The sequence below is a fragment of the Caretta caretta genome, chromosome 3 (assembly GCF_965140235.1).
Source record: "Caretta caretta isolate rCarCar2 chromosome 3, rCarCar1.hap1, whole genome shotgun sequence".
NCBI classification, from domain to species: domain Eukaryota; kingdom Metazoa; phylum Chordata; order Testudines; family Cheloniidae; genus Caretta; species Caretta caretta.
The window spans coordinates 56,065,215-56,082,229 of record NC_134208.1 but is presented as its reverse complement, the minus strand read 5'-3'; the positions used below and the strand labels follow the sequence as shown (position 1 = coordinate 56,082,229).

Sequence of the window (17,015 nt, the reverse complement as noted above, 5' to 3'; positions counted from 1 at the left end):
AGAATACAAAGTGTACAGTGCTCACTTTATTTTTTATTACAAATATTTGCACTGTAAAAAAACAAAAGAAATAATATTTTTCAATTCACCTAATATAAGTACTGTAGTGCAATCTCTTTATCATGAAAGTTATCATGTAGAATTATGTACAAAAACCCCCTGCATTTGAAAATAAAACAGCATAAAACTTAAGAGTCTACAAGTCCTCTCGGTCCTATTTCTGTTCAGCCAATCGTTCAAACAAGTTTGTTTACATTTACAGGAGATAATGCTGCCCGCTTCTTGTTCACAATGTCACCAGAAAATGAGAACATGCGTTCTCATGGCATTATTGTAGCTGGCATCGCAAGATCTTTACGTGCCAGATGCTAAAGATTCATATGTCCCTTCACGCTTCAACCACCATTCCAGAGGACATGCGTCTATGCTGATGACGGGTTCTGCACGATAACAACCCAAAGCAGTGCGGACTGATACATGTTCATTTTCACCATCTTTTGCTGGTGGCATCTGACTCAGGTTAATTTTCTTTTTTTGGTGGTTCGGGTTCTGTAGTTTCCACATCTGAGTGTTGCTCTTTTAAGACTTCTGAAAGCATGCTCCACACCTCATCCTTCTCAGATTTTGGAAGGCACTTCAGATTCTTAAACCTTGGGTCAAGTGCTGTAGCTATCTTTAGAAATCTCACATTAGTACTTTCTTTGTGTTTTGTCAAATCTGCAGTGAAAGTTTTCTTAAAATGAAAAACGTGCTGAGTCATCATCCAAGATTACTAGAACATGAAATATATGGCAGAATGCAGGTAAAATAGAGGCAGAGACACAGTTCTCCCCCAAGGAGTTCAGTCACAAATTTAATTAATGCATTTTTTTTTTAAACCAGCGTCATCAGCATGGACGCATGTCCTCTGGAATGGTGGCTGAAGCATGAAGGGGAATACGAATGTTTAGCATATCTGGCACGTAAATACCTTACCATGCCGGCTACAAAAGTCCTATGCAAATGCTTTTTCTCACTTTCTGGTGATACTGTAAATAAGAAGTGGGCAGCATTATGTCCCGTAAATATAAACAAACTTGTTTGTCTTAGCAACTGGCTGACTGAGAAGTAGGACCGAGTGGATTTGTAGGCTCTAAAGTTTTGCATTGTTTGGTTTTTAAGTGCAGTTATATAACCAAAAAAAAAAAATCTGCATTTGTAAGTTGCACTTTCATGATAAAGAGATTGCACTACAGTATTTGTATGAGTTGAATTGAAAACTACTGTTTCGTTTATCATTTTTACAGTGCAATAAAATTACAGTGTAATAAAAATAATAATATAAAGTGAGCAGTGTACACTTTGTATTCTGTGTTGTAATTGGAATCAATATATTTAAAAATTTAGAAAAACACCCAAAAATATTTAATACATTTCAATTGGTATTTTATTAACAATGCGATTAAAACTGTGATTAATCACGATTAATTTTTTTTAGTTAATTGCATGAATTAACTGTGACTAATTGACAGTCCTAATATACATCTTTCTGTGGCATTATCTGAATACACTGCTTAATATATTAGTCGGTACCTAGTATTTAGCTTGGATTCTGTTAAAGATATTTAGGGATAAAGTATTGTTTTACTTACCGAGTGTCTCTGATAAGAGGTGTGCTTCCCAGTTTAAAACAGGTTTTTTCACCTCCACAAGATGCCTGTCTCAGGGAAAAGCTTTCTGCTAGATCAAAACCTGTGAAATGTGATATATTAATTTAGTCTACTCTTTGTTTAATGCAATTTTAAAGCCTGGGGAAAGTATTGATTTTTAGTATGCTTGATGCTTTTCTAGTCTATAGACTGACAGGCTATTTCAAATCCCAATGCTTTAGGTCACAGAAATTTCCAGTTTGCATTTTCTCATAGGAAGGGATATGAGTGTGAAATTCCCTCAGCTCTTGACTTTTCAACCTCTGAGGAATGCACTGGCTGTTTTCTTTTACCATCTGAACTAATGAGAATAACTATGCTGCAGATCTACAGTAAGTCTGAGAAGTGAATGTTAAATCCAGACTAATTTTACAAGTAAGAATTAAAAAAAAACCAATGTATATGTATAGAACTTAAGCCAGAAAATTACAGAAATTTATTCTAATTTTAATAAAAACAATTTTTCTAATATTAAAGACAGCTTTAATTTAAAATGCTTTATTGTCTCTTTACAGTTAAAGCCAGCTTCAATGGGGCCAGGATTTCACCCAAGGTTTGTAAATTTTAGATGCTCTATCTTTTGTATTAAAAAAGTCACTTACCTGAAACATCAAGATTTTCTTTGTAGATATGTCTACCCTGATGTCCATCTGGTCTCATTATAGGACACACTTTAACTAGAAAAGAACACAGTATAACAGCTCCCATCAAACATTAGCAAATAAAAAATAAATCAGACAAAATTATTGCCATGTGTAATAAACAGTGAATTGCAAGGCAACATGAACAGAGTTCAATTTTCAATGTAATTAGATTACTACTAATATTCCTTCTTGTTTCTTTATATTTAGGATTATGAAATAAACCAAACTACCATATTAAAACAACAGTAATTACATTTTAGTGTACAAAATATTCTCTTAATACTATAATTATAAACAGATAAGATGTAATCATGTTTTAATTCAATCATTTGTGATTAAAGCAAGCACATATTAACTATTCAACCACTGTGGGAAATAATATTACATTCTTACAACTTTTTTTCTCCAGTCAAGAATACCATAAAACAGAACACCATATGCTTGGCAGGGGTGAGGGGTTATGTGTACAGTAAACTTTGAAAAAAAGAAGATTTTACAGCAGATGCTATTATGAAGATACAACAATAAAAGTTATAAGTATATGATGGATTACCCTCGCAACAGTTAAATGTTATTTGCAGTGTAGAAAATAATCTCAAAATGTGGATTAATAAGGATATTGTCATATTATATAAACAATATCTCATTGCTTGCCTCTTTAAAAGACTGTTACAAATTAAGCAGCTTTGCATTAGGGATTGTTTTAACTATGCATTGATGTGTTTACTAGAAACAAACAAGCACAGTATTCTAATATTTGTAATATAGTACACATGCAGAGGCAAAGTCTAACAGAGTGGTTACATTTAACAGCTGAAATCATAATAAAATAGGGTAAATTAGTTTAACAATTTGAGGAAGTATATTAAAAACTTTTAAGTAATAACCCTTCTTACTAGCTTGTCTCTAATAAGTAGTACTTAAGTATGAGGGCCTATATATGGACTCCTACATTTCCAAAACCTTAAAATCTAATATCCGTGAAGCTTAACCCAACATTTATCATGCTGCAGCAGTTTTATGCTTCAGTAAAGAGACACACACACAAACTTTTTCAAGAAGTGGATAAAGACTAAGGTCAATTTTTTGCATGTTAAAACAGGGCTGTATCTTTTTACCAAACTCATGAAAATAGTCCCACTGAAGTCTATTGGGACTACCAGAGGGAAGGAAAGCAGGATTTTGTCCAGAAACTCTGTTGGCATGCGATCCTGTCTTGAGTTGAAGTGCCCAGAAAAGATTGCCAAAATAAGCCTGAAGTTTCAGCAATGGAAGACACTGGGCTTTCCAATGTATCCATTCAGTGAAAAGAGAGGAGGAAATAACTAGCACTAACCTAGAAATAGTCTATATTTAAAGGATTTCCAAATATGTTGGAGACTGAAAGTTGACCCGGAAAATGGTTACACTTGTAATTGTAAAATGCCTGCAATATAACACTGACTCTGTAATAATACAGAAAATACATTCTTCCCCAAAAATCTTGAATTCAACTCAATGTATAACAGTATCACATCTTTACAATTAGCTTAAGTGGCTAATTTGAAGTAACTAGTAAATTTATAGCTGGAAGATATAGTTTAGATAAAAAAATTATTACCTCACAAAATGATTAATGAAACCAATGTCATCTTCATTTCAGAAATGTTTAAACATAGATTGGGTGAAGGCAGTAATATGCATCAGATTCTGTCAAAAACCCTGTTTCGTTTGTCTAAACTACAGCCCACAATTAGAAAGCAAGGTAATTTATGGGCAGATTTGTTTCAAATATATCAATTAATAGATATGTAAGAAGACAGATACTATATTTATTTCTACTGTTCCTACCAAAGAACAAGTCACATTAGAAGCAATTTTTCTCAGGACAATATGCAGAATTGTAAGAGTCTTTGTGTTGCCATCTCAGTAGTTTATATGTAATCTTTCATCAAACTCCTAGTTGGCAATACAAGCCCATTCTCAGTTGTATTTATTGTGTAGTGAGTTCTCTGTTATAATGTACTTACTGTACTTCTAATACTCTGGCGGAAATATACACTCTAGAGCATAGAGTCACGTTCGCATTAGATAATTTTTATCCCTGAACCGACAGAAAACACACAGGCCTGATTCTGCTCTCATTTACACCAATATACATCTATAACAACTCTGTGGCAGTGAAGGGAGTTACTCTGAATTGACACCAGCATAACTCCTGTCCAGCAGCTTTAACTTACACTAGGGCTGCGGATCAGGGAGTTGGACCTGGCTCGTTCTGGCCCCTCTCCATTAAGTCCAAGTGAAGATTCGAGCCTTAATTTCTCTGCTATCCTGCTGACTGAAGTTGTTCCTGAGATGCCTAAGACCATGTAATGCACCGGGGGTGTATTTTTATCAAAGGCGTAACAGTCATGGCAGGAAGCACAGCATACTAAGATCACATGAATGCTACTTTGCTGGTTGTATTCTGTACACCCACAAAAACTGAAAGAACTAGGGCAATTCTTCTTCTAGTTTGTGCTAAAAACGACCCCATCACCTCAATAGTATATTTTCCTAGACAGCTGAGCCAAGAGATTAGAATGTTAAGAGCAACAGCTTCCCCTACATATTCTTTTTCATACAAGGAGCTGACAGCCTTCAATTTTATAGGCTGATACAATATCTGTTTATAGTGAGGAAGGAAGGTCCAGCATGATTTTTAACTATTGCTGACAATCCTGGCACTTGTATACACCACTTTTGTCATGGGTCAGACTAGAGAGGTTAGAAAATTAAATTAGACAAGGAGACTACATAAAGACAACAATCAAGAAAACAAGAGAATTCTTTACATTCAGCAAGGACATAAAAACTATGGCCTGATTCACTACTCAGTTACATTACACCAGAGTAAAAGTAGCCGAGCAGAGCATTGCTTTGTGTCTAGTTTTAACTCCATGATTTCCATTAAAAGTAAATGGTAATGGAAAAGCTACCTGAAAAGAACACTGAAAATGTAATGTACATACAATTCATAAGGCTATCCATCCATAGAATGGGTATAGAACTTAAATTATAGAAATTCATGAGTTCTACTAATTGATTTTAGTCTTGTAAATCAATAAAATTCTTTCAACTCTATAAAAAAGTCTATATACTACATGTATATATTCTCACATGCGAATCATAGATAAAACCTGAAGCTTTAATGCAAGTCTAAGATTAATTAACTTTCTAATGGCATACAGTACAAACTTCAACTCCCAGTAATTTATAAGGCTACATCTACAGTTCAAGCTATGGGTGTGATTCCCCAACTTACATACATGTACTAGCAGTAGCTTAATGAGAGCTAGCATGGAGTACAAACAGTAGCACGGCCATGGCAGCACAGGCCATGGCAGCACCAGCAGTGACATGGCTTAGCTGTGATGAGTATGTACCCACCAGTTTCAGGTGGGTTTGTACTCAGCATGGCTAAACCATGCCATCTCTGCCATTGCTCACGCTACCATGACTACACTACTATTTATACTCATGCTAATATGTGTATGCAAGCTGGGGAATACACCCCTAGCTCTCCTAGTGTAAACACAGCCTAAGAGTTCAAGTCTGGCAGCTTATACATTGAGAATGCCTAATGTATGAATCAACTCACTACAGTATTAACATCTTTTTATCTAATATTAATATATCGTGTTCTATAATGAGGCATTTTTTCATATCAGACTTAAAAAATTGCATTGGAGTGTGCCCCTGAAATTATTAGTGGTGTTTGAGTCAAAATTTAGAGTCAACATTTTTCATAACATACTTCATGTCAAAGGCAGTGGAAATCCAGCAGGTCTTTTCCAGTATTGTTGGCAGCCCAGAACCTTTCATATGCCATATTTGTCACAGGTCAGACAACAAAGCTTAGCAGCCCATGTTACAAAAGGGGTACTCATAGCAAAAAGTTGGATAAGACAATCAGAATGAGACAGAACTATTAGCATTCAAGCAGAATTTAGAAATGATCACATTAGAACTTTCTAGAGTTGACTCAGTTCCATATTGTGAAAACACATGCTCCCAATAATCAAAAACTAGTTAAATCAACCATATAAACAAAATAAAAGAATTAGGAGAAAACTTTTCCTCGGTATATTTAGGTTTAACACATGGCTGTGGAGAACTTCATGAACTTCAGTCTGGTAACTCTATCCTCTCCCTTAGATTTATTATATTTTATTTTTAGAAGTAATCACTTCCCTCCAGTAAATGGTTAGTACACCAGAAGTTCTGCACAAACAAAAACTGAAAGGGATCACTGCTGTGAATCAAACAGATGTCAGCACACTCAACAGGGCCTAAGGAAGACTGCCTGAAGCAGGCCCAGAGTAATCTGTCACACTCTTTAACATTTCCTCTTTTCAGCACTGCCATTTCTTTAATTACAATAATATTAACTAATGAAATGAAATCATTTCCAAGACACGTTCAGAATATTAAATGGAAAACAAATCTCTCCCCTTACCATATTAATCCACACATGTAGCTTTACCCTTTCTTTTGCATGATTGATTTCCTGTATTTTTTTATAATTAAACTTAAGTGGGAACTCTCCCTCCATTTCAAAGCCTTCCACCAAAAAACAGTAGCACAATTAGACTATACTATAGGGGTTGTCAGGATCCTGAGGGAAAATAGTATGGGACTTGTACAGAAGCAAACTCTATTGGTACAGCATAGCTTGAGTAGGGGCAAATGGCACAAGTACAAATGGTGACACAGGACAGCCATAAAGAAGTGTCACTGCAAGGGCTGCCATGCAAGAATCTTGAGAGGAAGAAGCAAAAGCAAGAGCACCATCCAGGATGAACTGACCTTGAGGAGAGAAAAAGGGAGTCACTTGGATTAAATGAAAGAAGAAAAAGTGTAAGGAGTTTAGATATTTGTCTCTCCTTTCATGTGTCCCTGCCATCTCTCATGGCCTAAACAGTCTTCTATGACTCGCTTACATTTAATTGAAAAGCCTTTTACCTGACAAGAGGGAGTTGCACTCCATTTTGTTTTCAAATGTATTTAATTTAAATTGTACATAAGTTCATGTCGATCATTTGAGCGTCTTCTGCAGCCCTTCTAAAGTGTTCCTTCCTCAACCCTCCAAATGAGGTAGCTGGATGTGCCCATGAACTACACTCCTTCAAATGGCAAGAGGGGATTATTGAAGGGTTATTAGAGGAGGTTTACCCTCCCACCTCCCAGGGTTTGATAATAATATACATACAAAGCTCTTAGCTTTTGCTGCTCTAAAAGTTCAAAAGAGAGTTTTGAAACCCAAACTCAGATTCTCCACAATGTACTACTTGTACATTGCCCAATCACAATTATCACTACTATTTATTATTTGTACTCCAGTAGCACTTAAAGGCCTTAATCAGGATTGGAGTCCCATTGTGCAAGGCACTAATCTTAAACAGCTCGGGCCTGATTTTCAGTAGCGCTGATCACACAACTGCCATTGCCTTCAACTGTTTCCTAGAGGGTAGGCATCTCTGAAAATCAGGTCCTAATTGTTTATCTTTCTTTAAAAAAAACAAATAAAAAAACCTTTTCTGTTAGCGATGTTAGGCATGCTGAAAGGAACTGAGATGTGGGCCAACGCCAGGAAACTTCCAAGTCATTATTTGATGCAATATCATACCAGACGGTTCCATTTACAAGCATACAAGTGATTTATTTCTCAGAGATGGTGAGTTATAGTGACAGACTACAGAAGAAGAAATGGGGAGAAGGATGTTGTTTGAGACGAGAGAGCTAGATAAGAGACAGATGGCAAGAGGGAGCCAAGAAACGAGGGGCAAATCATAGAAGTAATGCACCAAACTTTACTGTCACCATTTTGCTAGAATACTGTATTATCTCTCTTTCCCCTCTCCTCTGTTTATTTAGGGGCAAGGAACTGCCTTATTCTACCTCTCTGAGGTGGTTGGCATGCCTTTAGGGCTCTTAAAAATGCTTTCCTCAGATTAAAACACAGAATCAATAATACGATTTTGTTTAAAAGAGTTCTAGATTTTTCAAGCCCAGGACTGGACTCTTTTTGGATATGTAATATTAAAAACAGAAAATATCAGGGGACTACATTGCAAAATTTCAAGTGGCTAAACTGCTTCTAAAAATACATTCCTCTTTATCTACAGGAAACAAAAACACTGCCTTTAGATACATCAGATACGGACTTCTTCAAAGAGATGTTAAAACTGATTGAGCTTCTGTAACTTCATATACTTACGTGGTCCATTAACTTTCTATGCAGCATTATTTATTTGTTGAGCTGTGTCAGTATTGAGACTTGTCCTCAGCCTTTTGACTGTTTGGCTACAAAAAAAAAAAAAAGAGAGAGAGGTACCTGTCTTGTCCGTGGCTGCCATATAAATTGAAACAGGAAGAAGGAAGAGAATTGCTATCCAAAGCCAAATTATGCAGAATCCAATGTGCTTCATCTCCCCTCGGACACATGTGAAAAAATGACCACAGATCTGAAACAAAAAATACTCACAATGGGAACAATATCTTCTTATTCTCCCTTTCCCAGTCCCCCACAAAAAAACCACAAGGAAGAAATTTATTTGTAAAGAAAAGAGAAAGTCATTGGTTTTACACAATGTGTATAATTTATCTGTGTTCAAGAAGCTCTGAAAAAGTTTTCAGGCTAATCTGAATTTAGAATTGGGTGATAAATGTATTTCATGGCACTTTTTTAGTTTTATGAGCAATTCATTTACAGTAATACTAACTCAGATATTATTAAATAAGCCACTAAATTATCATTCATTAGAATGACTAGTTTCTTTTTTTCCCCCTCCTAGCTTTTTAGTCTTAGATATTTTAGTTTAACTGTTTGGTGACACAGTGCTGCAGAATGACTGCTGAAGCTGTCATTAGATTAACTGAGGAAAACTTCTCATTGCTTTTTTTTTTGTCTTTTATTTAAAAACAAAATAGTCATAGGAGACATTTTTCTTCTTTGCAAAATATGCCAGTGACTAGGGCAGCCTGACCTAAATTTGCACTTTAAATCTTATTTAAAAAGAATGAAACTTGTCCAACAAAATATCTTTGTCTTCCAAACACAATACTGGGCTTCTTCTAAACCAATTACAACTAGCAGGAAAGTATGGATTTAACAAAGCACAGTGAAATGCAACAATACATTATTATTCATATTTTTCTTAGAGAAAGTGTGATGTTGTCTTGTAATATGAAGATGAACTGAAGAAAAAATACAGCTGGTATGTCTGCTCCGGAAATTTATGATTATTTTTGTGCTGCACTATTTTCATCTTCATGGTTATTCTGTCAGTCAGCAGTACAGACAGTAACACAAAGTGAATATATGTCAAAAGAACATCATGGTGTAAGTTCCTGCACCTGCTTTACAAGAAGACTTCAGTGCACTAGAGCTGAAAGCCTATGGCTCTCAAATCCTGAAAAGCTCTTACAAATTAAATAACACTGTTACCAATTGCTAATGCCGCTATCTCCTTCACCATGCCTACTGTATCTCTGTATGTTGAGTCATCGCTAGTTTATTACTTCAGAAGATGATCAATCACGTCTACAATCAACATGCCAGAACTTAATAGCAAGAACTGACTGGAGTTTATGACGGTCCAGACTGTAACACAGCCCGCCTTGGAAATTTAGTTGCTCTGATTAATTTTGATTTGTTTTACAGACAGTAAAATACACGCAGATACCAGTTGACAGGCACGGAGATAACTGGGCAGCAGAAGGGAGAAAATGTGCAGATCCTTAATTCCTCTGCTGCTCTGCACAGGAACACGTCCAAGCTGCTAGAGTGTGGGCAAGCCAGAGCACTCGCTCCCGGGGAGGGGCCAAGGCCTCACACGGTGCTGGTCAGTTTGCCCGAAGCAGTAGCAATACCAGGGGCGCTGCCTGTAGGGTCTTGACTCCTAGCAGCCGCTGCTTTCCTGCCGTCTTTGCAAACTTCTGCCCAGCTCCAACCTCCCCAGCCAGCCTCAAGCGTTAGCTCCCAGTCACCGCTACCCCCAGGGTCACAACCCCAGCTCCCCGTCCCCCACCTCTCGAGTCCGAAGCCCTTTGTCCCCAGCCCAACTCCTTCCTCCCCGGGGCGGCAGCGGGCGGGCGCGTCCTGCAGCTCTGCCAGCCAGGCGGAGACGCGCCAAAGCATCTGGGAACCGTAATTCCCGGAGCCCGGCTCGCGGCAAGGAGTCGGCGGCGCCCGCTGCAAAAGCTGGGGGCGCAGGACCCCACCCCTCGCGGCTGTTCACGCGCCGCCCGCGCGCCCACATCCCTGTCAGAGAGGTGAGCGCGCCGCGTGAGGCAGGGGTGAGCACGTCCCCCGCCCCCATGTCTGAGTGGGGGGTGCCCCTAGCCCGAGGCCTGTGAGCGCTGCACCCGCCGACGGCTGGCCAGCCCCGCGGTTCCCTGTGCAGAGCCCTTCCTGGGGCCCCGCCAGGAGAGCGCAGCGCCAGCGGCTCGGGCTCATGCCCTACGGGAGCGGGCCCCGCTGATTTGCATTTATCCTAACTGGCTTTTCCGCTGGAAAATTGCACCCCCGGAGAAGCCGGCCTCAGCTGGGGCCACGAGCGAAGCTGCCGCAACACTTGGTCAAACTTACCAGAAAACTAACAAAAAATAAAGGGCAGGTGGGGCTGGGAGGGGCAGCGCTTGCTGCCTCCAGGTAGGAATTGCAGGGGACATGGTGGAAGATCAGTCTCTCTCTCTGCCTCAACAGCATGTAGTCAAATAAAAGTATGACTGGCAGTGAAATGGACGAGCAATGTGATTCAACGCAGAAAAACTCAAGAGCCCCTTAGATCCACATAGGTTTTCGGCTGTGCACCTGCAAATTCCCAATAAGGGGTTGTCCTTTCTTTTATCATATCCCCTTTTCACTAAACCATTTCAGCTTCCTGCATTTAGACCAGCAGACTCCCACAATTAGGAAAGACGTTACAGACTAATAGATATTTGCTTTTGTGTATAGACATATTATATGTACATCCACAAGTATTTAAAAATATACACATTTTGGCCTTGTGCCAATTTGTAACAGCATTTAATCATTTTGTTAACTATAGTATATGCACTGGGAGTATTTCCATTAGCAGTTTTAATTGAAAAAAATATACACACAGACATAACTATACTAACATATTTACACAAGTGTGAGCAGATTTATATCGTACGTTATCCAGCATGGCAACAGAATATAAACATACTGTGTATAATATTTATATATAGGGTACAGTCAAAATCAGAAATAAACTCGATTAGCAATAATGTGAGCTGAACACATAAATACAGTAGAGTGTGTGTGTGATGTGTAAACATTGACTACAAATATGAGCAGCTTACCTTTAATTTTTACTTATTAAGTCCTCCAGAATCACAGTAAATGTCTGTACAAAACTGCTGTAGTGCTGAGGAGTTGCTGGAGCCAGTCTCCAAAGAGTGGGATGCAGCTCTGTCCTTATTAGTCTCACACAGTGTGACCCTCCCACTCAGTGAGCACAGAATATACTGCAAGACAGGACAGATACCAACATAGTCATGGGTTTTGCATAATCACTCTAATCTCTTCCAAGTCTGGTAATAATGTAAAAAAGGTTATTTTATTTTATTTTATTTTTATAATAAACTGTTCCACAAATAAAATTGTCTGGGTTTGATTGCATGAATGAAAGGGTGTGTGGGTTCTGTTTGTGGAGCAGTGGCTATGAAGTACTGTGCATAGCAGTAACACACCAGCAGACAACTGGCTTTTAACACTTAAGTGTGAGCACGTCATTAATTTTATATACTTTATCATAAATTTAAAACCAACCAACCAACCAACCAAGAGAATGCGCCTATTTATGGCACTGATGTTGCAAAGCACAGCAGATGACTGGTATTTAGTTTGCCTTTTTAAGCCCATCATTTAAAAGCCAGTCTGTTCTTGCACTGTAATATCATCTGTCTGTGATAAAATGGTGACACTGAGCCTTGCCACTAATTCTCACTTGAATATGCTAAACTGTACTTTTTTGGGGCCCTCTGAGTATGCTCATGACAGCCTTCCAGTGTAGCCTTTAGACATGTAAACCAGAGGATAAAAGGCTAAAGAGAAAGAAAACGATTACAAGTACATACATAGAAGGTAGGGAGAGCAGGATCTTATTTTAATGCATCTCATTTAAATGTATTTAAAGTTCTCTCTTTTTCCAGTAGATCTGTTTTTGAGGTCAAGAGGAGGAGGTGGTGATTTGTGAAGAGTGAATCTCAAAGGGTTCAATAGTTTAATATTGAGTGGATAAACATCCAAAAAAGTTGTTTATCTGGAACTTATCTGAACTTGGTCTTAAAATCAACTAGAAATCTCATTATATTGGATTTTTCCTCACAAAATTTCCAACAGTACTTCCTGGTTTCACCCAACATGAAAACTGCACAGGACAACAAATAAGTCACACTTGAAGTCATGGTTCATACTCTTTTATTTTATCTTTCTGACATGACTTTTAAAACAGTCTCTACTCTTCCCAGCTCAGAATCACAAAGAGAAAATAGTCTTGTGGCTTGAAATATAGGACTGAGTCAGGACATTTAATTTTTGTTCTCAGGTCTGCCACAGACTTTTGTGACTTTGGGAAAGTCACAAATCCCTAGACTTCAGTTTTCCAGTCTGTAAAATGCAGATGGAAATGCTCCCCTATCTCATAGAACTGTTGTGAAGCTAAGGGTCTGATCCTGCAGGCAAAACTTAATACTGCAGCCCGTATTCAAATGCATAGTCCCAAGGCAAAGGGACAACTCACAAGAGTTTTGGCTGCAGTTTGCTCTTTGTGATTCTGAGCGGGAAGCATGGAGACTATTTTAAAAGCCATAACACAAAAGTAAAGGATAAAAGGCCCTATTATAGAGGTCTAGTACTAGTGAAATGTACTGTGATTCATGAATTTAAAATATGTTTTATTTTCTCTTTACTCTTTCTATAAAATCTACAGAAGTTCTACAACCCCTGCTTAGGTCCTGTTCATATAGCCTAAATATACTGGATTCAAATCCACTAGCGTAGACGCCTGCACCCAGGAGTGTCTTAGACTTTACTGGATTTCAGTGTTCACAAGATAAAATTAATGAATATTTTGGCAATTAGATAAAGATTCTTTTCTAAATAGCACAAAATTTGTACCTACAATTAAATATTCAGTTAAAAAATCCTTTGAATTAATTTTGTCCTCCAAAGACTCAGAAAATTCATCCAAATTTTGAGCAGGGGACAATGTACAATTTTAAGGACTACTTGGATTTGTTATAAATAAAGAAGATATTTCACACTATCAAATAGAGCAGTGCAGAATACCCTTCAATATATGTTTCCATGCAAATCACTCTACATGATTAAGTCCTTAATAATGACTGCAGCATTAGGTTTTATAGTTCTGAATTCAAACAGTAGTTGCATGTTCATGTTTCGGAGCAGAATTTGGGCCACAGATTTTCCAAATGAAGTGTAGTCAAAACATCAGTCTCCATAGATTTAATTTGCATTGCTTTTATTGTAGATATACTCTGGTTAATGGTTTGCTTTTAAGCCTAACCTGGACATTTTTGCTAATTAGTAAATCCCAGACACCAAAGGCTTGCCAGGGAAACTGGTAAGAGGCACTGCCTGACATGGTGATAGAGTTTACAGGACTCATCGTTTTAGGAGATTTCGTGCATTGATCAAAACTCCCTATCTAGACTTTTCATGTTAGTTTCCTCACAGGTAATTTCCAGACCCACCCACTCAATTAACAACATCCTGGACTAGATCTTTGGGCTTGGTATGGACATAAAAAAATTAATAAAATAAATAAAAATCTCCCTTTAATGATCAGGCTATTTCCTCCTTCAGGCAGAAGTAATAAACCTCCCCATTACAAGGCTAAAGGAAAGCAATACCATGGTCTGTTTCTGAAACCTTTTAGACTCAGACAAGTTCCAAAATCTACTTATAGCAGACCCTGCCCAACCAAGAGGCCAAGGAGTCAGTAAGACTCAGTAAGGTACAATAGCCATTCTCTGCCTACTGCTGTACACTCTGAGCCATAGTCTCAGTCATGGGCACCGGAAATGGAAGCGGAGAGGGACATTCCCCCTTGCACACACTTTTTAAACAGGGGGGCCATGGCCCCCACATTTGAGAACCTGAACTTGTCAGGGGTGCAATAAGGGTCATAATGCCAGTCAAATTTGGGCCGTTTTGGTTGCTTGCCCTGCCCCCACCCCATACTTCTGCAGTCCTTCTGGTGCCATTGTCCTCAGCTGGTGTAAATTGGCATAGCTCCAGTAAAGTCGGTTGAAGTGCATTGATTTACACCAGCTGAGCATCTGGTCATCAAAATACCATGGTCCACGTTGATTGCTGTGGCTCTTGGATGACCTGGAATAGAAAAAATGGAAAGAAAACCTGTCTAGAAAGCTATACCACGGCCATGGAGACAAAGAGAACCTACCTATCCCTTGTCATAGAGGCAGCAAAGTCATGACTGACAGAACTTCTCTGGATCATAAAATACTTTATATACTCAAAGTGGCTCCACTCAACCCGCAAACACAGCACGTAAAGCAAGGAACTATCTTATTTCATAGAATTGATCATGTGTATCTGGGATGGCCTCATTAACCAGCATGAACAACAAGTTGAGAACAGAACCACAATACCCTCCTTCCAAGCTTTTGGCCCATTCGCACAAGTAGAAGTCGAGGAAAATTTGACAGAAATCATTGCCACTGTTTGTGACTCTGTCTCCTGCCATTCTGGGTAGTAAGAGAGAGTAGACAACCTGAGACTCCCACTAAGATAGACTGTCAACACCTTTGATTAGGGAAATTTACCATCTATCCTAGAATATGCAATAATCTGACCACAACTAAAGGAAACATTGCTTGACACTAGAGAAGTTCTTATGTGTGTGAGAGTGTGTTCTTTTTTTAAATTTTTTTGCCAGAGTGAGTTCCATAGTTTAGGTGAAATCCTAGCCCCATTGAAGTCAAAAGAGAAACTTCCATTGACTTCAGTGAGGCCAGGATTTCATCCTCTGTGTCTAGGTCCTATGAGAGTTCTGTCTCCTGCATTCAAAAACATCCCCACATCGTTCAACAGTTTCATTATTTCTGTAAAATATAGCTGTTGTGGGAGGACATGATTGCAAAGGGAAAGAAGACCTCTCAGCAAGGAACAAGCATATAAAAGGCTTTGAAAATAAAGATAGATGCACTGGACACTGATCTAAGTGGGAACCAGTGCAGAGGGGACAGAACCTGACTGATGTATTCATGGCAACTTGTGTTTCTTAGCAGACAATTGTGCTTTGCATCTTTAGGAACTTTTTCAGGATGTTCAACTTCATTCTCAGATATATAAGTTACAATGATCAAGCTCTGAAGTCAGAAATGTGGGGATCACCGTGGTTGGGACTGTGTCTAATAGAATGGGTTTCAATCTCCTGGCCCCACTCACACTTACATCCAAATAGCATAAAAAATCAGGAGAACAAATCTTCTGTTTCTCTGGCAGGCTGTGAAGGGAAGGAGGAAGAGACAGATGATTACTATTATTTCTCTTTTTAAATATTTTGGAGGCACTAAGAAGTATGGTGATAGGGCCAACATATACAGCTAGATAGAATGTATTAATAGAAGAATACACACCACCTTATTTATGTAGTATTAGTTGTCGTGGATCAACCAGTTGTACTTATGATTTTCTCAAGGTTTCTCTACTTTACTTGTCATAACAAGTTTTAATATAAGCCAACATAATTGAAATAATAAATAAAGCTCTATTGCTGCAAAAGTTTGTCACCTACCCTTTCTGTGTCTGTTTCCCCATCTGTAAAATGGAGATAATAATTCCAATTTCATACAGGTATCATGAGGCTAAGTTAATTAATATTTGTGAAATGCTTAGAGATCCTTGAATGAAAGGGAAAAGTCTATTTTTTGTTTGTAGTGTTATTGTAGCTGTGTTGGTCTTAAGATATTAGAGAGACAAGGTGGGTGAGATAATATCTTTTATTGGACCAACTTCTGCTGGTGAAAGAGACAAGCTTTCGAGCTACACAGAGCTATACAGTTGAAGAAGAGCTCTATGTAGCCTGAAGCTTGACTCTTTGACCAACAGAAGTTAGTCTAATAAGAGATATTACCTCACGCACCTTGTCTCTTTTAAAAAAAATAGGACACCTTACATTACTGTCAAAAGTGAATATGCAGAAGGCAGTATTGACATATATTTGTTATATTTACTAACTGCAAACACATTTCAACAGCTACAGAATGTATTGAACCTGGTAGCATGATTACACCCATATCAAATATACTACATCATACCTACTATTCTTTAAAGTAATACTAGTGCTCACTGGATTTAATCAGCCTGATAATAATGCAGAATTTGTAGAATCCAACACATCTTGAGTATAATCAAACTATGCCTACCAAGATAATGTTAAAAAGCATGACAGTCAAAATGATTTCCTAGTTCTCTAAAAAAAGGAACACTTAATTTCATATGCATACATTATATACATTCATATACGTCTGCATCATATTAACATATTGTAAATAGCTTGCCATGCACACTAATGTGTCATAAACAATGCAAGGAAACAGACCTGGAGAAGAAATCCAATTTTGAATATTTTCCACTGTG

At 38.1% G+C, this 17,015-nt stretch overlaps 1 protein-coding gene across 4 annotated transcripts in view; it reads right to left on the bottom strand.

Moving 5' to 3' along the window:
- COL19A1 (collagen type XIX alpha 1 chain) overlaps nucleotides 1–11,888 on the bottom strand; it is a 339,106-nt gene extending 327,218 nt beyond the window's left edge. For 3 of the 4 annotated variants that reach the window (XM_048846009.2, XM_075126514.1, XM_048846011.2), the window contains exons 1-4: nucleotides 11,687–11,888; nucleotides 8,691–8,820; nucleotides 2,291–2,365; nucleotides 1,632–1,731 (exon numbers count right to left, since the gene is read on the bottom strand). In XM_048846009.2, the coding sequence (XP_048701966.2) occupies nucleotides 1,632–1,731; nucleotides 2,291–2,365; nucleotides 8,691–8,784 (269 nt within the window). In that variant the 5' untranslated portion in view covers nucleotides 8,785–8,820; nucleotides 11,687–11,888. Of the gene's footprint in view, nucleotides 1–1,631; nucleotides 1,732–2,290; nucleotides 2,366–8,690; nucleotides 8,821–10,386; nucleotides 10,569–11,686 lie in introns of those variants that run through there. The other variant, XM_048846010.2, reaches the window with a different exon arrangement.
- Nucleotides 11,889–17,015: the final 5,127 nt, after the last annotated feature.